This window comes from Equus przewalskii, chromosome 5, assembly GCF_037783145.1.
Source record: "Equus przewalskii isolate Varuska chromosome 5, EquPr2, whole genome shotgun sequence".
Classification (NCBI taxonomy): domain Eukaryota; kingdom Metazoa; phylum Chordata; class Mammalia; order Perissodactyla; family Equidae; genus Equus; species Equus przewalskii.
The window spans coordinates 29,253,309-29,281,001 of record NC_091835.1 but is presented as its reverse complement, the minus strand read 5'-3'; the positions used below and the strand labels follow the sequence as shown (position 1 = coordinate 29,281,001).

The 27,693-nt window shown below is 48.0% G+C and overlaps 1 protein-coding gene across 9 annotated transcripts in view; it reads left to right on the top strand.

Moving 5' to 3' along the window:
• Window positions 1-27,693, top strand: part of CACNA1C (calcium voltage-gated channel subunit alpha1 C) — a 680,887-nt gene that overhangs the window by 553,189 nt on the left and 100,005 nt on the right. For all 9 annotated transcript variants that reach the window (XM_070620344.1, XM_070620343.1, XM_070620341.1 and 6 more), the window contains 8 exons: window positions 73-99; window positions 8,145-8,305; window positions 9,263-9,488; window positions 21,793-22,000; window positions 22,936-23,056; window positions 24,723-24,837; window positions 25,623-25,743; window positions 26,092-26,161. In XM_070620344.1, coding sequence (XP_070476445.1) covers window positions 73-99; window positions 8,145-8,305; window positions 9,263-9,488; window positions 21,793-22,000; window positions 22,936-23,056; window positions 24,723-24,837; window positions 25,623-25,743; window positions 26,092-26,161 — 1,049 coding nt within the window. The remainder of the gene's footprint in view (window positions 1-72; window positions 100-8,144; window positions 8,306-9,262; window positions 9,489-21,792; window positions 22,001-22,935; window positions 23,057-24,722; window positions 24,838-25,622; window positions 25,744-26,091; window positions 26,162-27,693) is intronic.

Below are 27,693 nucleotides of genomic sequence, written 5' to 3'. Positions count from 1 at the left end.
GCACTGTTGAACATGTTTGAAGTAGAAGAAAATGTGTGTGTCATTTGGTAATGTCTCCTTTTTCTCTTTCAGCCACCGGATCTCCAAGTCTAAGTTCAGGTGCGTGAGCTGCATGCTGCTCTTCTTTCCTGCTCTGACCTGGGTAGCCCAAGGTCACACCTCCAGATGGGGTGGTAAAGTGAGAGGTGTTCTTCTAAGGGGGTAACTGCGCTCTTTTGTATGGCTATCAAGAAGAGGCTTGTGGATCAGATCAGGCAGGTACTTCAGGGTTGATATTTGTTGATCCTTGACCGTCAGTCTTTGTGGCAGCACCATCCCTAGGAGGTCGTGAGACCTAATATCTCCCTCTCCCGTATAAGATGGAGTCCAGTCTAAAAAGATGTAATGTGGACACTTACCGCTATTCATAACTATTTCAGGTTTATGGAACACGATGAGATAGGAACTTTAAGGATTATGGAAAGCATGTAGGATTGTGACACTGCTCTGCTTCAGAACCTTCCACAGGACCCATGGTCTTCAGCCCCCATCTGCCTTTCCAGCCTCACTTCCCGCACTCCCCAAGCATGTCCTTTGTTCCAACCACATGGAACTTCTTGTGGTTACCAGAAAGTTCCCAGGGCCTTTCTTCCTGGAGCCCTTCTTCTACCTGAATCACCATGTCCCCATGTCTTCATCTAGAGAACTCGGACTTTTGTTAAGAACCTCCAACATTACCACATCTATGACACCTTCTGCAAACTCCCCAGGGGAAGTACTCACTCCCTCCATTCCCATGGTGCTTTGCTCATACCTCTGTCACAGCACCTACCCTACTTCACTCCATTTATTGGCTCACAGGCCTGTTTCCCCCAACAGGCTGTGTGTGCCTCAGAGGTATTATTTCCAGAGAGTCTAGCTAAGTGCCTGTCCAGTGGCAGGCTGTCCATACACGTGTGCTGAGTGGATGAATGGATGGATATGTGGAGTGGGGATGTGAATGTACTCCCACAAAGCTTGTACATGCCCAAAGATATTGGTTGTTTGTGTTTCATAACTGATCTAGTGTTGTTTCCCTGGCCTCACCTACTGCGTAGCAGGAGCATAAATAACACTAAATTTCAGTCCAGCTGCGTAAATGCAGCCCAGTGCTGTATTTGAAATAATCCCTTAAGGTGAAATATTCCGACTCTCATATTTCCTTTTCCCTAGCTCCTCTCCAAGATGGAGTCTGCATGCATAGGGGTAGGGGACTTCAGGATCCCAGGAAGTAAACAGGGCTTGGTCAGGACTGGTGCTGGAGTCCTCCTGAGTCCTCTGCTTATCCCTGCTGTGTGGTGGCTAGTCTGGGCTGCTCTCTGAACTGGTACCTGCTGAGGTGCAGCAGCTCCATCTCCATCTGTTCCACCACTGGAATCCATGGGCCCCCATATTTACATCCGATCTTGAAATCTCCACCTCTGTCCTCTGACCCCCAAGCTCCACTGGTCCCCTGACTTTAGCATCCTCGCACCTCATCTGAGTGCACAGATGCTTCCAGACCCCTCACACTCCATGAACAAGCTTTGGGGAACCGGGAGCACTATGACAGGCTCACCCACCTGCCTGCCTCCCACCACTCTCTCTTCACCAGCCTGGATGGAGCTCTAAGCCAAAGGCTGACATTCTCCAGGGAGCTTAAGACCCCCTCTGCTACACCCAGTAGAGGCTGCGCACTAGCCCCACTGTCCCTGGGCCTCCCCATGACTGTCTGGGGGTTTCTAAAGCAACCTTCTCTAACCTCTTGAGGCTTGGGCCCAGGGCTGAGAATTAAATAACTCTGCTGTCTGACTTTCTCCTCTGCTTCTGACACCTTCTTTCTCTCATATTCCACTGGGACTGGAAAATTCAGGCTTTTCTCCCCTTCCTCTTTCTCTTAAGCCATGACCACCTGCACATAAAAATCTAGGGAGAAGTCTACCAGGCCTAGCTCTGCTTACATGAACAAGAGCTCTAGAAATAGAGTCCTCTCACTCTCAGTAATGCTTACATCTTACTGCTTTATCACCTGCATCTGGAGGAGTGGCTGGTACATAACAGGGATGGAATAAATATTTGCTGAGTAAATGAATGAATGAATGATCTTGGCTCAGTAAGACACTAGGCTTGATACTCACTCAAACAAAATATCTAATTTGACAGCCAAAGCTGAGAAATCATTTTGTACTTCTGACATTTCCAAAGCCCCTACACAATAAGAGTAAGGGATATAAAAATACATTTTAAAATGTTTCCAAAATATCATTCTCATTACATGCAAATGAGTGAATCGTAAATGAATGAATGAATGAATGAACAGTCTGGAGGATGGAAGAGAAAGTGCATATTTGTGTGGACTCTGCTGAGTGAGACATACCCAGGGGACATTGGGAACATTTTCTTATCCAGTATTCTATGGTGTATTCTGTGCTTTTGAAAAAGAGGAAAGAACAGTGGTCCCCTGACTCTGGACTCTGCTCAGGTTTGAGGCATGGCTCACCCTGCTGTGTTCTTAACCTCCTTATACCAGCCATTTGACCTCTGCGGCTGCTATTCAAGATACAACAGAAACACAGAGAGGACTCTGTATTCCCAAAAGACTTCTTACCTGTAGGCTGGCACTATCATTAAACCCATTGTCAGATGAGCATACCAAGGCTGAGAGACCCAGGGCCACATGGCTCATATACGGCTGAGTCAGAACCCACACCCAGGCCCCAAGCCACTAACCACCATGCCGTCCTGGTGATAGGTTCCGCCCAGGAGCACTACCCCGTCTCTGCTGAACTGTTGTATCAGGGGCATTGCCGGGGGGCGGGGAGGGTGGCAGGAGCTCTACCGCAGTGCTGTTGATTAGAAAGTAACACAAGCCACATGTGCACTTTCTAAAATTTTCTAGTAGCCACATTAAAAAGTAAAAAGAAACAGGTGAAATTAATCTTAATATAATTTGTTTAACCCAGTATATCTAAAACATCATTTCAACATGTAATACTATAAAAATTATTGATGGGATATTTTATATTCGTTTTTTTGTACTAAGTCTTTGAAATACAGTGTGTATTTTCAACTTACCACACACCTCAGTTTGGACTGGCCACATTTCAGGTGCTCAATAGCCGCATGTGGCTAGTGGCTACCACACCAGAGAGTGTGGCCCTAAAGGGTCTGAGCAGATGTCAAATGGCGGCCATCCCATCCAGATTCTAGAGCCCACTGATGGTGTCTGTTCAGGGAATATCAAAGACTGGCAATGGATTCAAAATGCCATCAATTATCAGACTAGACCTGGAGTAGTTCCTGTCTGCTGCTAAGGTTTCCACTACATGAGTAAGAAAAATGTGCCCTCGCGCTTTCTGTCTGTCTGATTGGGCAGCTAAGACTGAATGGGAGCATAGCAGAGACCTGGAAATATGGGGAGAAATGCAGAGAGAATTTTTGTAACTCAGAAATAACTTTGTAAACAGTGAAGAGCCTGTCTTACTCCAAAAAAGAATCTGATATTTGAATATTAAAAAAATCAAAGTATTCCTGATTCCTTTCTCAGTTTAATAATGACATGAATGAATTTGAGCTTAAAACTGGCCTATTATATTTCCGAGACTGAATGGTTTATTTAAAAGAAATATTAGAACAGAGCTTTTAGGGAAAATTCGGCAAATCAATGGACTTATGACTTTAGGGCAAAATTAAGGTATTCTCCTGGTAAACCAAGTCTCCACTTTGAGAAATTAGTTACAATAAAGAATTCTGCAACATTTGGGGCTCACTGTTCAGAGAAGGTTTTAAACAGTTACAGAACAAGTGATTCCAAAAGTCTTGTGCAATTTGAAGGGATTAATCAGATAATCTGTTGGAGTTTTCCTCTCTCGACTTTGCAGAGTTCTGGAGTGAACCCCACGGGCTTCTACTATTTGGGAGGACTGTCTTGGCCCATCGTCAGTGAAAAGTGCCTCCAATGTTCCCTGTGCTTCTGCCATCCCATAAGCAACAAGGATGTGTCCAAATTTGCCCCAATCTCTCATAGTCCATTTTTAAGTTACTTATGTATAAAAGAATTAAATTTAATGATTTGGGGGGTTGCTTGTTCTCAATTCTGTTAAAGAAAAGATAGGAACTTACTTTGGCCACTAGATAGAGCCTGAAGTAGCCACCATTTTGATGTTGTCTACTGTTCTAGATGTCTGTCAAAAATTATGTGTCAAGCAAACTCTTTTAGGAGCCCATCCTCTCCTCACCCCCACCCTCATCCCCGGGTGACAAGAGGTCCAGGGCTCTCAAAACTTGTCTTCAACAAGGAGTTAGTAAATCTGCATAGAATTTGTCTCCACTGCTCTGCCAACCTGTCAGTGAAGTGTTCTTGCCACGTGAAATGGCCTGCACTAATATTGTGGGTCTGTAACAAAGGGGAGGGCAGTCCCTTCCCCTCCAGGATCTTAGGATCTCATTGGAGAGGCAAGAACCATACAATAAAAGATAACTGACAATACAAGGCAGTGGGAAGTCACTTCCTCTGGGGAGCCTTTGCCGGCTTGGACGCTTGGCTGGGACGCCCTTTGATGTGCTCTGGGGGCACTTCCAGTAAGCCCGCCCTGGCGCTGAGCACCCTCTTTGCTTGCTTAGGGGTCTGTATCACCCACGTGAGTTTTATGCAAAGACTGTGTTTATCATAATAACTGTTGAATATCTAGTACCTAGCCCATGGAAGGTATTTAATAAATATTTTTGAATGTGTAACTAAAATGAGTAATGCAGACAAGTGTGACAGGAGTTCTGAGTCTGGGAAGACTAGAAAAGTTCACCATGGAGAAGCTGGGACTTGAGGTGACCCCTAAGTGATGAGCAGGACATAGAAGGGGGAGGTCCTGGTAGCTGAGGGGACAGTCCATATAGGTGGAAAGGCAAGAGCAGGGCCCAGTATTGGGAAGAGGTGAGGTGGATCTGAGGGTGAGTGAGCAGAAATTTCCCATGGGAATGCAACGATAGAGAAGTTTGAAGAGTATGTGAGACACATTCCTCTCCATCCTTCTCTCCTATGTCTACATGTGGGAAGTTCTATTCCTAGAGTAAAGGACTTTTCCAGTTAGTGTGAAGGGAACATGAATAGCAGGCAAATTGCTCCTCCCTATTTTATCATTTAATTTCTATATCCTCCATACATATATAAACACACAAATAAATTTACACATTCTAATAAACCATTACATTTATTATACAGTAGGAAGCGTTGCCAGGAAACCAGTTGTCAAGCGAAGCTATATTTTGAAGAGTGGGAAGTGTATAACTATCTTTAAATACTTTCTCTGGATAGTAATTACCCCACCCCCCGCCCAGCCCAAGTCCGAGGGGCTCTCCTGAATGGCTGTGCACAGGAACAGCGCCGTTTATGGGTGCACCCGGTCTATGGGTCCAAGTGGAGCAGCTCCAGAGCCATGGGCCAGGCCTGATGGTGTAGCACCGTGCACCCACCTCCCCCAAACTTGGGGAAAGAGGAGCTTAATCAAGTTCTCAGTATTCAGCTGATTGCCAGTCAGTTCCTACATGCCGTGAAAGAAGGCAGAGTCGCTTCCTTTGGACTCTGAGTAAGTTATCAGTGATTTCTGTAACATGAGAGTGTGTCTATCTATGTAAACATATTTCTTGGAACTACAATGCAAGCTATTTAAGATCAGATATGAGTTCTTCCTGAAAGTTCATTTTTCAGGAAAAAAATTGTCTTCCAATTTCTCTGCAATATTAATAACCACAGTAACAGGCAAAAAGCAGTCCTGTCCCGGCAAGATAAGGCTCCTCAGCACAAGGTCGCCTCTCACCAGGACCCCTGGGACCCCTGTCCCATTCCTTTGCCCCTCTCTTCGCCCTCCCCCATCCTCCCTCTTACCCAGGGCGGTATGTCTGGAGGAGGGAAGCCTCCCTGAGTGTCTGTGGGAACTGGGTTTTTCTGACCCAAGCAGCTCTCCTCGTGTAGTGAAGGTCCCCCAAGCAGCAGTTGTGTCCCCTGCAAAGGCCTGGCGCTCACTGGAGGTGGCCTTCAAACCCCGTAGTGATGTAGGGGTCGGATCAGAACATGACTCCATTAATCTTTCTTCCCTCTTCGTTCTGCAGGCCCAAAACGAAGGGAAAAATAGCCTGCTTAGATGACCCCACTTGTCTAACCTCAGAACAGATTTTAGCAAAGGCTTGGTAACAGGATTTTCCGCAGACAGGAGGTAGAAAATGACAGAACAGAAATTGAGATGAAGCCAAGCTATCTCTAAAGGCAGTTGGGCGTGGGCGGAGGGTCCACAACAGCGGAGGTCTGCGTCCCTGGGAACCGAGAACGCAGCGGAGTGCACACGCGCACGGACTGTCGCTCTCGCGTTCGGCTTTGCTTCTCCTCTGCCCTCTTTATTACCCAAACAGGCTCTGTCTTCAGCTGCCAACTGGGCTTCTCAACATACGTGACCTGCAGGCACCTCTAACCATTTCCCGAGCTGAGCACCCCACCTTTCTCCTCCTGACGACCTCTGCTTCCGGAGCACTCCTCCTGGTCTGCACCTGCGTTGGTTAGGACCCCATTCGTCCACATCGCTCCGGCTAGAAATCTTGGCCATCCCTTCCATACCTTTCTCTCCTACTCTACACATCTAGTCAGGCTCAAAGGCCCCCCAGATTGGTGTCAACTCAGTGTCCTCTTTTCCATTAATAAAGCCACTGCCTTTGTCATCTCCCACCCAGATGGCTGAAAGAGCATTCCTCATGCTACCCCTGATCCAGAAGTTGGCAGAGTGGTTGTTTTCGTTGATTGCTTGGTTTTCTAAAGCCAAATGCCATCATGTCATTCTTCCTATCAAAGTCCTCAGCATGGCCCTCTGCAGCTCCCTCCCGAGCACCTCTCCAGCACCCTTTTCTTCTCTCCTCTGCATGGTGTGGATATTTATTCAATGTTTGGTCACCAGAGTTACCAAATACAGCTATATATTTCCTCTGCATCACGAGGATGAATGCCATAAGCTATGAGGGGCCAAGCTGTAAACCACCCCCCCACACACACAGCATTACAGAATGGGAGTATTTCCTTGAGATCATCTAGCCTAAAGGTTCCCAACCATGGTTCACATTAGAACCACCTGGGAACTTTAAAAAATACGGATGGTAGATTTGGTATTTAAAAAATACCCAGCCGCCAGAGAACGAGATTTAATTGCTTTGGGGTTGGGGCCTGGGTACTGGTGAGGTTTTTTGGTTATTATTTTTAAGCTTCCCCAGGTAATTCTGTTTACAGCCAAGTTTGAGCATTACAAACAAAAGTCCCTAACCAAGAGACCATGGGAACATCATATGGACCGTGGCCGAGCTGCAAGGGGGCCACGTGCTGCATGAACTTCTCTGGAGAGGGTGTGGATGTGTGGATGTGCTGACTTTTCTGAACAGAGGGTCTAAACGTTTGTCAGATTCTCGAAAGATTCTAGAAGCCCGTGAAAGCAAAGAACCTCTCATCCAGATTCACCCCTTACACTGTGCACATGAGGCAGCAGGGAGTAAGGAGTGAGACACTGGGCTGGGGAGGAATCCCAAGCTGGCTCTGCGGGTATGTGATGTTGGTCAAGGTCAACCTCCACGGCCCTTAGTTTTCTCCTCAAGATCAGGATCGCGCCTGCTTTTCAGAGTTACCAAAAGAATTCGGGAGAAGGCAGGAGCAGTGCCTGCCATGGCAGTGGCACGCGGGAGTCTCATCAGTAACCATTACTGGTAACCACAGCTACTGATCCGGCTCTTAGTGCTCGCAGTACCACTCCTAATAAGTCCATTATTACAAAATAAAAATGCTACCCACTTTTTGAGCACCTTCAGCTTCATGCCAGATGCATTATATGGTATTTTATCAATCCCACAACAACCCTGTGAGGTCGGCCCTATGCCCATTTCATGCATGAGAGAACCAAAGGTTAGAAAGGAGCAGGGACAAACCCGAGGCCCCGTGGCTAAGTGGTAGAGCCTGGTTAACGTGATGGAAAGCTTGTCTCCCTGCCGCCAGCTTGCACTGCTCCAGTGTGAGGCCAAGTCAGTTCAGGGTGAAGAAAGCCACGGCGCTGCCTTTTAGACCGGGAAAAATCTGAATCTCACAGCCACTGCCCTCCCCATCCTCTCTCCTTGCCCCTTTCCAGCCGCTACTGGCGCCGGTGGAATCGGTTCTGCAGAAGAAAGTGTCGCGCAGCAGTCAAGTCTAACATTTTCTACTGGCTGGTGATTTTCCTGGTGTTCCTCAACACGCTCACCATTGCCTCCGAGCATTACAACCAGCCCCACTGGCTCACGGAAGTCCAAGGTGAGAGGCGGCCCCTGGCGCCAGTCTTGTTTACTCTTGCGAGCTCAGCCCTCGGTCCCAGGGAGGGAAGAGCCACAGGCAGAAAGTTGATGGGAAAGCAGCCAGTGGCCTTGGCTCTTGGTAGGCAACATGCTGGGCACACCAAGGGCCTGACCGCTTGCAAACCCCACAGTAAGATGCACCATCTCGCTGTAAACAGACGTGGCTCACCTGCGCGGCCCAGACTGCCTGCCCCAACAGGCACTGTTGGGTCCAGGTGACAAGGACACGTGCTGCAGCTTGTTTGGCTATCTCAGACCCTTGGCTGCCAGCTTCCCAGAGTGGGTTGCCAGGACCTCAGGCCTTACCCCGCCTCCAGGCAGGCTTGCAGAGCACGTGAGCATGAGGTCAGCAAAGAGGCCAGGAAGGGGACCACAGTGTCCTGAGTCAAGGAGCTGTCCCTGATGGCGTCCCCGCATCCTAGGAGCGGATCTCACCAGCCAGCATCCCAGGGCCCTCCAGGGGAGTCAGGCAGACACAGGGCTGCATTCCAGAACCCTGGGCAGCCGTCACTCTCCGGTGTAGAGGGCAGGATCCAACAGCCTGACTCCCTCTTTTGCCTGATGATTTGGGCAGATTACTCACCTCTCTCAACCTCACTTCTCATCTCTGAAAATGGGCGTGATAACAATAGTGCCAGCTCTCAGAGCTGCTGCGAGGAGTGAAGGAGATAATGCGCTCAGAGCCCTTGGTGCACAGTAGACTCGGTAAATGTTCATGTGGTGATAACTAGATACCCCTTTCCACCGATTTGGCCCTAACAGTCCTCTTTAGGTGGCAGTGGATAGGAGAGGCGTCCTGGCTGGGAAGGGACCATTTGGGGTTTTTTCCAGTGGTGATAATTACCGTGTTTTCTTCCTCCTCCTCCCTCTCCTCACACCCCTGTTTGGACGCCTCCCCCGCTCCTGGACCTGCCAGATACGGCCAACAAGGCACTGCTGGCCCTGTTCACCACGGAGATGCTGCTGAAGATGTACAGCCTGGGCCTGCAGGCTTACTTTGTGTCCCTCTTCAACCGCTTCGACTGCTTCATCGTGTGCGGGGGCATCCTGGAGACCATCCTGGTGGAGACCAAGATCATGTCTCCGCTGGGCATCTCTGTGCTGAGATGTGTCCGGCTACTGAGGATATTTAAAATCACAAGGTATTTGGGTCCTCATTTCCCCTCAGACATGGGACTCAGGGAGAAGTTCTTCTGGAAGGCAGGGGCGGCAGGAAGGCCTGGGTGGGAGAGTAGCCGCTATTTTCTTGAAGGGTCTGTCCTCTGCTCGGATATGACGGCGGGAGTTTTTATTCATTTAGTTGGTCTATCGTTTAGAAATTCCTTTGGCTGCTCATTCCAGAGACTCAACTCAGTGGTGTAAGCAAATCAGAGGTCGGTTGAGTCACGTAAAAGACATCCAGAGGTGGGCAGCCATGTGGCTTCCAGAAGGTCTCAGGGACCCAGTCCCCTTCTGTCCTGTGCTTTGCCAGCCTTAGGCCTACCTTCCACCCCCAAGGTCCCAAGGTGGCTTCTGGAGATTGAGTCATCATGTTTGAATCGAGGCAGGGAGAAGAGAAAGGGCCAGGGCCAGAGGGGCGCCTGTCCCAGCTGAGTCAGCCACCTCCAGAGCTCTCCCAGAAATCTCACCAAGGCTCTGTTCTCATGGCCACCCCAGCTGTTAGAGAGACTGAGAAAGTGACCTTTTAACTGGGAGTGTGCTGCCCCAAATGCAGTCAAGATCCCTTGTTCCTTCCTTCTTCCTTATGAAGACAGAGGATGGATATTGTGACACAGATGGCTTTCATCGCTCCTTCCACACGTTCACCCCCTCTCCATCTGTCTGTCCGTCTGCCCACCCAAATCTTGCAGTCTTCCTAACTCTCTAGGTCAAGCAGTGATTGTCATGTAGAGGACAGGCAGGGGTAGGGAACAGGGAGAGGGCAGCATGCTCTAGGACAATGATTTCCAGCTGTGTTGTGACCCATTTTGGGTGTTAAAATCAGTTTATTGCATCACAACCACCATTTTTAAACAGATTTATTGAGATATAATTCACATGCTATATAATTCACCTCTTTAAACTGTGTAATTCAGTTTTTTATGTATTAGAGTTCTGCAACCATCAGCACAACCTAGTTTTAGAACGTTTTCATTACCCCAAAAAGAAACCACATACCCACTCCTCTTGCCCCCCACCTTCCCTCCCAGTAGAAACCACTGATTTAGTTTTATCTCTATGTATTTGCTTATTCTGGACGATTCATATAAGTTAAGTCATACAGTACGTGATGTTTTGTGACTGGCATCTTTCACTTGGCAGAGTGGTTTCAAGTTTTTCCACATTGTAGCATCTATCAGTACTTCACTCCTTTTGGTGGCTGAATAATATTCCACTGTGCATGCGTGTGTGTGTGTGTGTGTGTGTGTGTGTGTGTGTGTATCACATTCTGTTTGTTCATTCATCACTTGGTGGACATTCGGTTTCTTTCCACCTTTTGGCTGCTATGAGTAATGCTGCTATGAAGCATTTGTGTTGAAGTTTTTGTATGGATGTGTGTTTTCATTTCTCTTGGATACCTATTTAGGAGGAGAATTTCTAGGTCATTTGATAACTCTGTATTTAAGATTTTGAGAAACTTTCAAACTGTTTTCCAAAGAGATTGGGCCATTTTACATTCCCATCAGGGATGTATAAGGGTTCCAGTTTCTCCACACTCTCATTTTTAGTGAAAGAATGAAATAGAATAAGAAAACATCAGAGGGCCTCACATGAATGTGAGCATTGCTTCATAAAAATATTTTAGATATATGTCTGAGTTGCAGTATAATGCCTATTTCTCACTATGGGTTGTGGTAGAAGGACATATCAGAAACCCCTGGAGGGGAGGGGGTTCAAGTTGTGTCCCCCCTAGAGATACAAGTCTCCTCTCCTTAAGAATCTCTGCTTTGGGACCCCGATTGATAAGAGGAGCCCTGAAACCATCAGCTGGATTGTGTTGGAAGAAAAGAGGGTGGGGGTTGGTGTGTTCCCTTCAAAGACCAGCGTTGACCACACCCTGCTCAGAGTGCTCTGAACCTGACTGAGCGAGTCTCAGGGGCCTGCATTGCATCCCGGGTATCACGGTTCTTTTCGCAGTTCTCTCGGCAGCCATGCCACACACAGTCACTGTGGTGTCGTCAAGGGTCAAGTGGGAAAAAGCATTTAAAGGGTTCAGTTCAGTGCCAGGCACAGGAGACACTCAACAACCAGAGCATTTATTATTAATCTAATTATAATTGTCACTATTAAGAGAAGGAAGAAGGAGAAAAAAGCTAATGGTGATCGACACATACACACTCTCTTACTTTGTTTATCCACCATGTATATGCTACATGTCAACCTCTGAGAGAGACGGAAAAAGGTGTATGGCGTGAACTGAACCCAGGAGAAATTTACAGTCTGTCCAGGGACCTGGCGCTTGTACATATGAAGCAATTGCAAGAAAAGCTAGGACAGAATAAAATGAGCTGGAAAATAGGTGGGGGGACACCTGCTATGGAAAATTAGGAACAGAAGAGCATCCCTGGAAAGATTTAATGTCAGATGACAGGCTCAAAGTATACACAGAATTTAAATCCATACGTTTAACACTCCTGAGCGACAACTCCTTTGCCCCCTCAAAAACGAGCTCTTCCTGAATATCTTGGCATTACAGAAAATCCATAGTTTAAAATAAAAGTAGTAGAAATATAATAACAATCATCGTTTACCTGCGTCAGTGCTGGCTCTTTGCCAGATACTGTGATCCGAATGCTGGCATGCATTCACTCCGTTCATCCTCGTGATTACCTACAAGAGACAGTGAGGAGAGGGCACTATTATCATTATTTCCATTTTGCAGATGAGAAAACTGTGGCTTAGAGAGTTAGGTCACTTGCCCAAGGTCACAGGAACTGCTCACGAGTGAAGCCGGGATTAAGAGGCCAGTCTGTCTGTCTGTCTGACTGCAGGTTCTGTGCTCCTAGCCATGACCACCAACTGCAGAGTTGACTGAAAGTTGTGGTCTGTGTCCCTGAGACGAGACTTAAAGAATTTTTACATACTGATTCTTGGTTTTAGATACCTTGCTGATTCTACTTGCTCCTCTTGGGGTCTAGTAAAAGCTATTTTTAGTTTGGAGTTCCTAGTACCTCTTAAATAATTCTCAAAAGTCCATACTTTAGGAGTTTTCTTTTTCTTTTTGTTTTTGTTTTTAATTCTTATAGAAAAGAATTCTTGCTTCTAGATGTCATAGCATCTTGAAGAGGTTTAACGTCATTCTGTTTTTAATAAACAATTTATCTATTTCTAATCTGAAACTATTCCCGAGAAACCATTTTTTTTCAATCTGTGTTTATCAGAGAGCTTCCCATAGTCCGTCCATGAGAAAGATTAGTGGTATTTTCAGATCTCTGTAATGTCTATAAACAGAATAATTTCATTATCTAATTGGAAGTTACTTTGGGCGAAAGCTGTCGTCTTCCTGTTTTCCAGTCTCCAAACCCTCTGGGGGCTTTTGGAAAACAACAAAGGGACAGGCTGTGCAGGGAATCCCATGCTCCGTCTGAACTTTGTCTCCGATACAACCCAGTGACCAAGAAAATGACTAAAATATGGGCTGGGAGTGGACATCATGGTCCCTTGAGATGGGTCATCTGTTTATGGCTCTGCCATCAAACACGTATATTTCACCCTCTGCTTTTAAAATCTCTTGGAGAATACTTTGTGACGTCACGCTACTGGTTTTTGCAGTGTATTCTGAGCCAGTCATTGTGATTCGCACTTAGCTGAGCCAATTAAGAGAGCTGTTAAGGACGCCCACCTTTAGAGATTTTGACCAGCAACTCCTGGAGAGTTCCATGCTGGTGGTTTAATGACTTCACTTTGAGAAATATTGGCCTAATTTCTGCTACAGTCCTTTGTCCACTTTCTTGTCTCAAAATATGAATTTTCATGTATAATTGGAAACCTTGATTCTTGCATTTCCACTCTCTTCTCTATACTGTAGCCCCTAACCATGTTAAGATTCTACTCCTCATGGTTCTTGACTGAGAAAACGCATAATGATAAACAGCAACTATGAATTCAGCAAAGTTTTTAAATTAATTTGAATTTTATTAATTCCTACACACCTGTATACATTTGGAGAGTGGTAATGTAAATTCAAGACAAGCTATTTATTTAGAGCACTATAATGCTTGGTGTACACTTGGATTCATGGATCCCTTCCTGTAGTTCTGAGCTGTCCTTGCCTCACCCAGAGCCTATGGTCTAAGAGTGGGGAATGCTGATCTAGACCAGGGGTTCTCAACCATGATGTCATGACACATCAGTATGTTTAGAGCAGCTGAACAGTGTGTATGTAGCAGATAATTTGCTATTACTAAGAGCTAAAATCCCAAAATTTGTGAATAATTTCCCTTTTAAAAAAATAAATTCAATATTGTTTTTGTAACACCCCCACCCTTGGTCACTCGCATTCCCAAATGCTTTTATGAATAGGCAAGAATGGAGTGGACTTACCATTCATCCCGCTGCCTAAAGGGGGCAGAAGTCTTTGGTATGTGATGACTACAAATATGGTATATAATGAAAATGAATTATTAATGTGCTTACTTTTTTTGTGTTTTGTAAAAATCTGAGAATGCCTTAGCGAGTATACTGTATATATGACTATCATCCATCCTGTGGGTCTCATAGGGAAAAAAAAATACTAGGACACTGTATTAGATGTGAGTCAATTAATTACGGAGTATCCATAGTGCTGTGAGTGGGAAAGAATAGGAAAGACAAGAGTCCCTTCTCAGTGAGAACAGAGAGGCATGCACGGCCAAAATCTTTGTCGTCTTTGGTTAAATTACCCGTAACAGTGGGCTTTCCAGCCACGTGATGGATGGGGTTCTTTCTCCTGCTTTGAGGCTTTATGGGGCTGTAAACATTGCTGAGTTTCAATGTCTAGTTTGTCTACTCTTTGTCAGCCCAGTCTGGCAGGTCATTCTATGGGGAGGAAGAAGAGCTTCAGTTACTTTAAATCTGGGTATGATTCCAATTTACTAACTGCATCTCACTTTTTATACAGTTTGTTGTCAAGTGCACCAAAATCCCTGTGGCCCTTGCTGTTTTCTCTCTTAACCCTTAAATCCCTTCTCCTGCTCTTCCTCCCCGCAGCTCCTTCCCAGGCGCTGAAATGTGAGATCGGGCTGACCCGGCACCGATAGACTTACCGTGACCGCATGTGGGGCTCCAGAGAGCCCCAAGGTGAGGGCCTTTGGAAGATCCTCCAGGCCCGAGATGACCCCATTTCCCTGTCAGAGTCTGAGCGTCAGATCCATCCCACACTGCACCCACCCTCCCACCACCTTCCAGCCCCACTCTCCTGAGAGCCCCATGGAGGCTCTGAGCTCATTAAGGACCATTATTAACGGGGTATATTTGGCATCTGCCTGGTTCCCAGGCCAGAGTCTATGGAGAAGGCAGCTCAGACTCAAGAGCTTGCACACTGGCTGTCAGCATGAAGGGTGGTTATTCTCTGGGATGGTAACTGACTAGTACCACCTCCTGGGGGTTAAGAAAACACAGGTGAGTGTGACTGAAATGTGCTCCCTCCCTGACCCTGACCTGTCGAGTACAGGGGCCAGCTGGGTGGCTCCGTGGTCCAGAAGCTCAGGGCAGCGTGCTCTTAAAGCAATCCCACTGTCAACAGACCACCTTGCCAGCTTGACCAGGTATGTTCCCTCATGCAAGTTACATTCTGAGTGTGACCAAGGCCTCTGATGCAAACAGGGAAAACAGACCTTTGAATTTGTTCTCCAAGGCAAGGTTTAACTCTAAAGTGAAACACGTCAGATGTGCTTCAGATGCCAGCCCTGATGTCAGTTCCCCTGCATTAAACCCAGCCTATGTGGGGTTAAAGCAAAGCGCTCATCCCCTTTCCCTGCTTGCTTCTGGGCTTCCTGGCACCACCACCTGTCACAGAAGCAGACAACCAAGGATATCCACCTGCAGATTCCCTTATCTCACCATCTTCCTCTCTGAAAGCAGCCTCACAAGGGCAAATGCAGGCTGGTGGGAAAGCTCCAACCAGCAAGGGCACAAGCTCCCCTCCCTACAACCGGCCACATTCCTTGCGACCTTTAAAACCCCTGGCCTCACATCTTTTGGGAAGACGAGATGAATTTTAGGGCTCACTCTGGTCTCTGGGCTAGTATTACCTGCATTAAAAACCCTTTCCTTGCCATAAGCCTGGCATTCCAGTTTTCTTTGGCCCCTCCTGTGTGGCAGGTAGGGAACCTGTGGATGTGGTCAGTAACACTTCCAGCCCCCAGAATGGAGGGGCAGGGATAGGTATCACCAGAAACTAAACCAGTAGATTTGGCCTCAGTCCCCAGGCTGTCCCAGACCCTGATCACAATAGTATAGAATTCTGTTTGGCTCATCCTGGCCCAGCATACAACCAGTTCAACCTCCTGTCATCCCTGCAGACTCTACTGTGTCTTAGGAGACCAGGGCCCAACTGTACTGAAGCGCTGGTCCTTGGACACCCACCCTGTATATCCCCCTTGGCCGGAGCAGGGAGAGGCAAGGGCAGGCTGAGCTTATGGGTTATCTTCCAGTCCTCCCCACCACTCCCACCCTTGGGAATGGGCGTAGAAGCCCCACCCACACAGATTCCCCACAGGAAATCTGCTTTATAAACACTCTGCCAACAATACATCACTGCCACCAGCACCAGGGGGAGGTTTTCCATCCCTCAGGACAGGAACAGTTGGGACAGATGTGCATTTAGCTATGACCCTCACTGGAACAGAGGGGAGGAGGGTGGAGCATGTACAAAGCACCCAAATGCTATTGACACTGTTATTTTGAAGGTCTTTTATTTATAGCAAGCTCCACGCTCTGCTCTATACCTGGAATGTAAAGGACGCGGACCTGAGCTGTTTGAAGCAAAGGTCCACAAGATGAAAGCTCCAGTTCAGGCAAGGCTCGGGCTGCTTCCTACCGTCGAACAGAAGGGAGAATTGCACAGGGCCCAAACCAGCGAAGACAGAGCAGGGAGAATGATGGCCATACCAGTGCCCTGAATAGATGGTGGTCACCTAACCCAGGGAGGGTCACGAAAGTGGAGAGTGGTCAACATGTGAGAGACTTTAGGTAACAAAGAAACTGATCTGGTGGAAACACGATCTCTAGTGTAGAGAGAAAACAGTGGGCTGCGTTGGATAGGCCACGACCCCCTTTGGAGAGAATGATTCAGAGCCACAGGAGAAGTGGGAAGAAAGTTGATCCCAAGGATGACTGGGGCAGGTGCGGTGTCTGAGTTTGGGAGAGGCAAGTCTTTAGAGCTGGGCTTGTGCTTCGGGGGCTGTGAATGGCGAATGCTGGCTGTAGACGCCTGTGTGTGTGGGCACGTGGGTGCACTGTTCTGAACGGAGGATGCTCTGTTTTCCTCAGTTTCTCGACGAGGTCCAAGACGCTCAGTACTTTGTTCTGCTGCTGCTTGCTCCAAAGCTCTTACTTTCTCGGTGTGTTTCATAGTTTTAATCAATTAGGGTAAAAGCCTCAGTTGACTGCACATACACCATTAACCCTCTGGTTTACCACCAGCTAATCTTTCTAAAAAGGAGAATGATTCGGGGATGTGAGGTGTCATCTGATCTTCAGGCCATAGAGATAATAGCCATCAAGAATCAGACTGACATTAAGAAGGAGAGAGTTTGAGGGTCTGCGAGGCTGCCAGCCGTTTCATTTAAATGGTGTTTCACGTCACCCTACCCCGATGCTGCCACCTGGCACCTACAAATCTCATTGATTCAGTGATAATGAGGCCCCCACCCTGTACCCCGTTATCGGCCAAGACAGGCCAGGCTCCAGTCCAGCTCTTCTCCTCTGAGCCCTGTTAGTGTCCTTTGGCACAGCATCTCTGCGGCAGTCCCTTTGTCTCAGTCTTTTAGAGAACACGTAGAACATCTCCAGCCATGTGCATATTAGGGATGCACAGCCTTCTGTTCAGCAAGCTGGATACCCTCATAATGCCAGGCCGCAGGCACCAGCTCTGCTCTTTTAATCCTGCTCCAGAGGAACAAAAGTACAGGTGGCAGCCAGCCACGGGGCAGACCTCCACTTGCCCCTGTTGAATGGGAAGCAACAGGAGCGAACAGCGTAGACAACCATTTGTTGATTTGTTGTAACTGTGTCTTCACTGTGGGGCTGGTCCTCAGTGCAGGATCTTTTCAGCTGGGTGTTTCTTATGAGGAGGGTGGGCTGGGGTCAGAGTGCCTGGCTGTGGTCGTCTCTTAAACAAAGGCTGGCTCATGCCTTCACAGCATTGACTTTGAGCCTCCAGGATGGGTGTTCTTCCACAAGGCAGACGTGTTCACAGCGCTCTTCTGGCAATCCTACCCCAAGGGTCTTAAGCCGTAGCAACCCAGTTTTCTTTAGAGCGGATTGATACAGAATGTTTTTTTCTTTTTTTCTGTTGAAGTATAATTGACATACTGTATTAGTTTCAGGTAGACAACATAATGATTTGATATTTGTATATATTGCAAAATGATCACCACAATAAATCTAGTTAACGTCCGTCACCTTACATAGTTACAAAATTTTGTCTTGTAATGAGGACTTTTAAGATTTACTCTTTTAGCGACTTTCAAATACTCAGTACAGTAGTATTAACTATAGTCACCATGCTGTACATTACATCTCCAGGACTTATTTCTCTTATAACTGAAAGCTTATACCTTTTGACCTACTTTACCCACCCCCTGCTCCCCACCTCTGGCAACTGCCAATCTGTTCTCTTTATGTGTAATTGTTTAACATGTGTTCTGACAATGGAACAGTCAGGAATCCCAGAAACTCTACCTGTAAATTTAAGGAAGCTATAGGGAAAAAAAATGATACGGGGGGGAGGTACAAACAGCCACTCCTCACTGTTGGGCAAAGTATATTTGACTCAGGTGTCAGTATGAGAGGTCTCCCCGCTCTCCACCCGTGCTCCTCCACGCACACCCAGACACTCTCTGTGACCCCATGTCCCCTTGCCTTTCCCTCCAGTAAGCACTAATGTGTCACATTTACAGTAAGATTCATTCATTCAACAAAATCTTTACTCGTCACCTCCTTTGGGCTAGGCATTGTTCTAAGCACTGAGGATGGATGAGTAGATGAATTCCTGGCTCTCGTGGACTTTTCATTCTGGTGGCAGGTGGTGATGAATATATAAAAAAGTAGGACTAGAGGGTAGAGTGGTGGTCAGGCAGGACCACTCTGGTGAGGGGACATTTGAGCAGAGTTCTGGGGGAGAGCTCTGCTGAGAGCAGAAACAGCAGGGACCAGGGCCAGAGTACGTGTGCTTAGAGGATGAAGGGACGGTGAGGAGGCCGGTGGCCTGGAGCAACCGAGAAGGAGCAAAGCGGAAGGAGAGGAGGTTGCTGAGGCAGTGGGCCAATTCCTCAGGGCAGACCCTTAGGCATTAGCATCCCAAGAGGGAGGCAGGGTGAGGCTTGGTCTGACACATTGTGATGGGCCTCCCTCGGCTGTGGTGTGGCCAATACTTCCCAGGGTGGCGCATTTGGGAGCTTTTCCCCTGAGATGTGTGTGGTGTGGAGAACAGCTGTAGGAAGCAGGGGTGGAGGAGGGACAGCCTGTTAGGAGGCAGAAATCAGATGACATGCGGTGGCTCGGGCTAGGTGACAAAGTAGGGAGAAGTGGTCAAAACAGGCTTTGCTTTGAAAATGGAGCTGCAGGATTTACTGATGTGGGGTGTGAGAGAGAGATGTGAAGGATGACTCCAAGGCTTTAGGCTTGAGCCAGAAACTGCTGTGTCATTTTCTAGGATGGGAAAGATGATAGGGTGGGGCATTAGGAGTTCTGTCATACCCAAATCCCATGTTGTGAACAGCCCTTGCTGACTAGGAGAAGTGCAGACTCTCCTGGGATGCCCCTGGGAGGCAGAGGGACATGGGCAGGCATGACAAAAGACTTCTCCCTTTTAACCCAGGGCTCTGCCCTGCGGCCAGCCCCTCTTGCCCATTAGTGCTCTTACACCGACTCCACTCCGACCCCTCTAGATTGCTCACTGTTTGCCATCTTTCATACCCAGTGTTTCCAGGAGGGTTCTCCTCCGCTGAATGACTCAATTTGTTTCTCTACAGAGCCTCCACTCCTCCAGAACCCCAGGCACTCTGAGGGCTTCCTCCCACATCCCCTTCCCTCTCTGCCTCTGGTCTGCTCCACTCTGCCCGACATCATCCCCATTCATGGTGACTTTCTCCCTCCAGTCTGAGCTTCCTTGTCCAGCTCCCCGTAGAGTCCCCATGGCTGTCACACATCTCTGAACCTCGGTTGTAAGCCTGATTTGAGTTATTTCCCTCGTTTCCATGTGCCTCATGAAAATTAAGGCTCCAACCTTCTACGGCTATTAAGACTTTTCCGGGATATTCCATGACAGTTGAACACACAGAGGTCTCTAGGGGGTTCTGTGAGCTAACCTACATGCAGACGCTCTCCCCTCTGAAACAGCTGGAAATTCTTGTTGTAAATATGCTCTAAAGTTACTGGTTCCTAAAACCAGCTCCCTGACATGTGTTGGAGTGGACGCCTGAGAGTCGCGCAAGCCCCAGCAACAGCGATTGTGACTCCGTGATTCCAGGAGAGGCCTTGGAATCCGTGTTTAGAAAATGATCACACTCCTCGGCAGTTTCGTCTCCAGGCAGGTTTGGGAAGACTGCTTTAAATGTAGGGGGCGAGGGTGTTCTGGCCCCAGAGAGGTTATCTTAATTCTTGGTTTAGGCAGAGCAATTACTACCACCTGCAGCCTGCTGGGACGCCTTGCAGTCCCTCACACATACTGGGTTGGACAAAGTTTATTTGTGGACGGAGATGGAGAGGATGGAAGAAGAAACCTCTGGTCTCTGCCCTCAAGAACTCAGAGCCTGTTTGGATGAGCTAAGACTGTCACAAACGAGAAACACTTAAGAGCTTTTATAGAACAGATACAAATAAATGTATATTAATATGCTGCAAACAGGGAGTGTGGCTAGCAGGCAAAATAGAGATGGAGAAAGGCTGAATTTGTGAAGGAGAAAGGCACATTAGAGACTCCAGGCTGGGAAGAAGTTCATGTTTACATCCAAACTGTTGGCCCATCTGCTTCTGCACTTGACGTCGAAGCGTTCTCTGGAGAGAGGTGCTCTGGAGAGAAGGCTGGGGCTCAGCTGAGAAGCAAGATGAGGGGTGCTTCGCATGTCACTGTCTTAAGCAACAAAAACAGTTCACTGTGTATATTGGTAATAAGCTGGAGACATCTTAAGTGGAGGAAACCAAGACCATGACCTGAGGGCCGACAGGCCAGAGGCGGAGCTGTAGGGAAATGAGATTGCTCTGTTCTTGCACTTGCTCCAGGGGGAGGCTGGGTCCCTTTTGCTACAGAGCATTTTTTGTCCTGATCTGACCCTTTCACAGGTACCCAAACTGCCTCCAGCAGCCGTTAGTATGACCCCATCTCCCCACCCCACCCTCACGCTTTCCAAGAGAAGGGGCTTTTCCTCAGGCTACAATGAAGGCCCTCTGTATTCATGGTGCAGAGAGGGTCTGTGATTGTAAGAGTGGGGCCTCCTCTCTGCTCAGGCGGAGCCCCCGCCCCAGCACAGACCTGTTCCTGTGGGTGGGGTACGTTTGCTGTAATCCAAGATTTCCCACACTTGCCTGTTTATGAGAATCCTCTGAGATGCTTGTTAAAAAATACAGATTTCTGAGTCCCAAACTACAGCTTTTTAATCAGAATCTCCAGAAGAGAGGCTTTTTAGAAAGCCAGTTCTTAGGACGGGGTAAATTCGGGAAACTTTACTAAGCTATGCCCCTCTCTTACCCATGGGCGACCTAACCCATGTCTCTGCTAGACAGCTGCTGCCTGGGCTGGGCTGAGGGCCACATTACAGGGGGAAAAAATGTGTTTTTCTGTCTAAAGGCCACTTGTGATAACAACAGTGACTGACCTTTACCTACTGTGTGCCGGCACGGGACTGGGGCTTTTGTTTTTCCGGATTATCTCATGTAATCCTCTTGACAACCTAATGGAGTATGTGCTACCGCTGTCTCTGTTCTTCCAGATATGGAGGCAGAAGGAAGGGAAGTTAAGTGACTTGCCCATAGGCACACGCAGCTGGCAGCTGGCAGAGCTGGGTGGGAACACAGGCTTCTGATCCCTGAGCTCCATCTCTTCTCCAGGACATATTACTGATCCCAGGACCTTGAATTAACCAGGCTCCACACCCTAAATGTGAGCTTAGCAGCCCAGTTCACACCACCACCACTACCCCCAAAGAAAGGGCAGAAGAGGAGGGAGTTGTAATTTATCTTAAAATCTCTAGTGGGAGTGTGAATGAGGAATGATGTGAAGAAAAGCACAGGAAAAGGATGCTAATTCCTCATGTTGGTCCTCAGGTACTGGAACTCCTTAAGCAACCTGGTGGCATCCTTGCTGAATTCTGTGCGCTCCATCGCCTCCCTGCTGCTACTCCTCTTCCTCTTCATCATCATCTTCTCCCTCCTGGGGATGCAGCTCTTTGGAGGAAAGTTCAACTTTGATGAGATGCAGACCCGGAGGAGCACATTTGATAACTTTCCCCAGTCCCTTCTTACCGTGTTTCAGGTATGGACTCTTCTCTGCTGGGATTATGACCAGGTGGGTGGGTGAGTGGTGAGGGAGGTGGGAGAAGGAAGGAGACTTGGAAAGGTAGAAGGAGCTTCACCTTGTGTTGGGCACCCAAAGCCAGCCTAGATCAGCCATGGAGGCTCCATGCCCAGCAGAGTCTTGGTTCTTTCAGTAGTTTCCCTGACCCCTAGACCCCCGTGGAATTCCACTGTTGATGGACCATTGAAAGAAGATCTAATCAAGCAGTTTAAAAACTCTCTTAGCCGTGGAACCCTTTATTCAAATAAATTCTACATAAAAGCCCAAAATATAAACCAAGAAAAACAGCCTGCTCTTGTTGGGGGAGGGGAGGGTGATGGAGCTGTCTTTCCTACCCACCTTTCTTGCCCTTAGAAAAAAATACAACTACCCCTTAAATTTGTGACTTCATAGATATTTTGGCTTAGGACAAAGCCAAAGTAGCACTTGTTTAGGTTTAAAAGTAGATTGATTTATTTTAATAAAATGAATATGGATGTTGCCAAAATCTTAATGGCGATACCCACATGACTAATGTTTGGGGAAAACAGATAGCGCATTGCTCTCCCAATGAACACATTCACATTGGTGAAGGGGTCTTTATGCCCTAACCTGAGGTGCCATCTCGTGTGCTGTATGTGGGTCGTAGGAGAGATTTTGACCAGGGAGCCCTTTCAGTCGCCCCTCAAGTAATATCATTGTAGTGGCCACGCGCTTTGTCTAAGGACAGAGTCAGACTTGTCCGGGTCAATAGCTCAGAGCCCCTGGGAGGAGAACTGGGAGCCAGGAGGAGGGAAAGAGGTGGAAATAGATCTTAGTCGTTTTCGTTAACATAGTGGGGCAGGGCAGGGGAGTTTTGGGGTTTGCTGTTGGTCTAACGCTGTGTCCCTTATTGGTGGGAATGTGTCATTCAGATCCTGACCGGGGAGGACTGGAATTCGGTGATGTATGATGGGATCATGGCTTATGGCGGCCCCTCTTTTCCAGGGATGTTAGTCTGTATTTACTTCATCATCCTCTTCATCTGTGGAAACTGTATCCTTTGCTCCTGCCTCCCCACCCTTAATGCCCCCGCCCTCAGTCTGCAGCATGATGCCAAATAGGTGTGCCCAGCAGATCCTGACTCAAGGCTGAAAACTGTGCTTGCCCGTCCACAGGGCCCCAGGCAAGCAGGGGAAAGGCGTGCTCTGGGGAGAAGACAGTCCCCAGCCCAGAACTGCCTTAGCTGGCGGGTCTTGCGGGGAGCCTGGAGCTTTGGCATAGATGAGGATGTAAGTTCATCTTCCTGAACCAGTTCAGGCTACAGTGTTGCCCAGCTCCAGGAGGAGTGTTCTCATTGTAGTCTGGGTGCATGATGCCCCCTGGCCGTGTGCACGTGCAGCCACTCACATGGGCTCTGATGTGAACGCTTCTGGAGTTGGGCACCTTAGCTGCCCTGGGATGTTGCATCTGCTGGAGGTAGGATGCTCTGTTAAGGAGGACTGAGCCATCATCCTTGAAATGGCCTTCGTCTCCTCTTCCTGCTTTCTGGTCAGTGTCCCCTTCCTCTGAAGCCACTCTCCAGGACTTTAGTCACAGGCAGAGCTGGCTGGGCTTCACCAAGCAGACCTGACAGATCCTTCCTGATCCAGGCCACGGGCAGGTTTCCAGAGTCTCCAGCCACAGGTGTTCTTCTCTCCCTCTGGTCACTGCCCCATGAGGGCTGTGTGCAGAGGTGGGTTGTTAAGTGGAAGCAGCTCTGGCCCAGACTCGGGTTTAAATCGCAGCTTAATGTAGTGCAGAAAACCTGGGCGTTGATGCCAACAGACAGGCTTTACGTTCTACCAGCTGGGTGACCTCGGGCAAGCTGAAGCATCTCTACCTCAGTGTCTATAAAATGAGGTGATAAAACGATAGTACCTGCTACTTACCAGGTCATCTTGAGGTTTAGTGGGATAATATGTGCAAAGCCCCTGCCACGCGGGGGCATGAGAGCGAGGCATCCAGTAGCACCCTTGCACAAGCCTTCACCTCCCTGGGTTGTGGTTCCCTATGTGTGAAACAGGTGACTGTCTGGGTGTCTGGGTGGAGGTCAGACTTAACAGATGTTAAGAGCCCTTTCAGCTCTACTTTCTTTGATTCTGCAGTTCTCTGACCCAGGGTGTCCATTCAAGGTTGAGGGTGGGGGAGAGAAGAAAAGGGCAAATGACTGCTTCAGTTAGGAGTCCCCAAGCTTTGGCAGCTCCAGCTGGACCTTCCGAGAGTCTTTGTATGCTCAGGCTCACTTTAAGAGTTGGCAAAGACATGAGGCCGCCTCCTGAGGGCCCAGTCATAATGAACTGCTCTTGAGAGAGTTCCGCATTCTGCTAGAGACAGTGCTGTTTATAATGTCACTTACAGGCAGTCCTCACAGTGGGGACACCATAAAGCAGCCCAGCAATTAAAGAGCAAGGCAGGGCTCACTGCCGCTCTCCCTCCCTGCTCCAGCCTACAAGCTGGCCTGCTCTCAACCCCTTAGAAAACTCCAGGTAGCTAGTAGGGTGATGGGGAAGGAAAAGCAGGCAGGAGGGACACCAATGGGTTTGGACCTCCTGAAGGGAGTCACCATGAGCTCTCACTGTGGGGAACTCTACCCCTGCATGTCCTGCACCCTCCCTGCTCCCTGTGCCCACCAAAAACCCCAAGGCCAAGGGTCGTTTTCTTTAAGAATGGACGCAAACAGATATCCTACTGAATGTGTTCTTGGCCATTGCTGTGGACAACTTGGCTGATGCTGAGAGCCTCACATCTGCCCAAAAGGAAGAGGAAGAAGAGAAGGAGAGAAAGAAGCTGGCCAGGTAACCCTCTGAGCTTACCCAGGACCAGGGGCCCAGGGGCCCGGTTCTGGAATGCCATTCCCTTTGGTGGTAAAGTGAGCCTTGGGTGCTGGCCTCTGTTGGCCATTCCTCCCAGAAGGACACTGGGTTTGGGGCTTCTTATAGTAAGTTGGGTCTCTCTCCTAATTCCAAGGCATTGCTCTAAAGTGGAGACCATCATGAATTACAGTCTCTGTGAAGGTGTTGTATTTCCCTACCTCTTTTGAGAAGAGAGGTCATGAAGGGTGCTGGTGGGAGTAAAGGATGGGGAGAGAAAAAAGGCAGCCACTCAGAGAAGAAATACAATTCTAGCTGAAAGACCGATTCTTCCTCACTGTTTTGTGACTCATCTACAGTGTTAGGAAGGCAAGATAGGACCCTACGTTGTCTTCCGTCATTGTCTAGATTAGACTGTCATAGGCCACCCATCTGCTGGGTACTGAGCAGAGTTTTCCAGGACCCAATCCTGAATGAGATCCAGAACCTTTCTCTGCTTTAGACAAGGACTGGAGCAGCAGAGAAGCTGGAAGAAGCCAACTGAGTGCCAGACAGAGCAAGATGAGGCCAGGTGCCTTGATCCTGGGCCCAGCCCAATAGCGTTAGTGACTGAGCTCCCCATTCCATGTGCCCTGGGTGGAGGAAGATGGACATAGGCCTAGGGAATCTGCTCCCACTGGCCCCCAACAGACCACAGAGTAGTTTTCTTTTTCACTGTTCCCTGTCACTCCAATAAACATCTCTATTTTTCTCTTCTGCTGACCGGCCAGGACTGCCAGCCCAGAGAAGAAACAAGAAGTGGTGGAGAAGCCAGCAGTAGAGGAGGCCAAGGAGGAGAAAATTGAGCTGAAATCTATTACAGCTGATGGAGAGTCCCCACCCACAACCAAGGTGAGTGGCCATCTCCTTCCAAGACCTGGGAGGGCCGTTGCTGAGGGAAAGAGGTTACAGTCTTCCCAGGCCAGACGCTCATGGACAGGAAGAAGGAAGGAAAGAGACTTGGTGGGATAAAGCCAGTGAGGGTGGAGCAAGAGAACCAGGAATGTGAAGACAAGGCAGATTGGTTGAATCCCAGCCTTCTGCTGATGTCTTAAGAATATGCACAAAGTAACAAGGATATATTTTTGAGTCAAAAGCTCAGCCACTGACTATAATGCAATTTCAAGGCTGCTCCAAGCCTCTCAAACTGTGGGACGTATCTAACGAGATTCTTCCTCCTTCTCCCCCTTGGCTGCCTAGATCAACATGGATGACCTCCAGCCCAATGAAAATGAGGATAAGAGTCCCTACTCCAACCCAGAAACTGCAGGTACCAGTCCTACTGCCTAAACCTGAGGTTGGGAGGTTGGGGTGGAGATCCATATTCTGAAGCCATATGGAAGTGGTGGTATATTCAAGACCAAGGGCTGCAGTTTCCCTCTGCAAGCCCCTTGCGCTGCCGAATGTCTCCTGCCTCTGTGTTTGCACTGCCAGTCCTCATCCAGGGGAAACTCAGCTCCTTGTTTCCTCATAATAATAATAGGAGATTACATAAGTCATATTTGAGCAGTGTTTTTGTGCCTTTTGGAAGCTGGATTCTATATGCATTTAAGGTTTTATTGTATCCTGTATTGTAAAATCATTATTAGCTTACAAAATTTATTACTACAACGTATGTTGCAGCATTATGCTCACTTAATAATAAAAGTAAATCGCAAATCTGTCTTGCCCTCACTCAGGAGGCAGTGCTGAGTACAAGGACAGCTGCCACCACAGATGTCCCACCTGTTGTTTTGTGGGATGCTTTTGGGTCTCTGCTTATAAAAAGAGCTCATACCGACGGTCTTCTCGTCTTCTATCTGAAACGTAAATTGGCAGGCAGTCTCCTCTGAGGGAGTTTTAATGCCAGAGGTCGTTCAGCCTTTCTCCAGGATTCGCTTCCCCGCTTTGCAAAACCCCACATCCTGGACGAGCCCTGGATTGCCTTCCTGTTACCTGAAATTGCAGATATCACCACCCGCCTCAAGCTCGAAGTCAATTACGCGCGACAAGGGACTGTTATCTTACTGACATTTCCTTCTCTGTGGAGGTTGGGCTATATGAGGGTTGTTACCCACATTAGGTGCCCGAAAACCTTCTGCATTTATAAGCAAAGCTAGGTTTTCCTTTTTGCTTTCCCTCCGCTGGTTCTCTGCGGGAAGTCTGCAAGGACAGCAGTGGCCCCCTCCCCTTGTCCTTGGGAAGAGGCTCCCTGTGGCCGCTCCAGCTCCCTCTCCTCCCCGTGTAGGAAGCAAGCTTGGCATCCTGGGGTGTGGACAGAAAGAGGAGCAGGAAGAGCCTTTCCGGGGGCTGGGCACTAAGCCTTTTGAAGTCATAAACCCTTCTGCTGTGAACGTTATAGAATTTCAAAGACATACTAGAAATATTGACCAAATGCCATGGGATGATCTTATCTTCATCCTGAATAAACAAATAAACTTTAAAATGACATTTTTGAGATAACTGGGGAAAATTGAATATGGACTGAGAACTAAAGGATTTTAAGTAGTTTTTGTTAATCTTGTTAGTAAAATAATATTATTATAGTTCTATTTTTTAAATATTGAAGTGTTTATGGCTGGAGTCTAAAATGTTCAGAAGTTGCGTTAAAATGCCCCAACAACAAAAAATGGAGGCAGGGAAGGTAAATCAAGCAAGATGGGCAAACTGTCAATGGTTGTTGAAGCTGGGTATGGAGGTTCGCCATATGAGTCTCTCTTCTCGTGTGTATATTTTTAAAGCTTAAAAAGAAAGAGAGTATTAAAACAAACCCCTCTGGCCCTGAGCAGAGCCTGTCCATCTGGCCTGTGTCTCCAGGAAGCA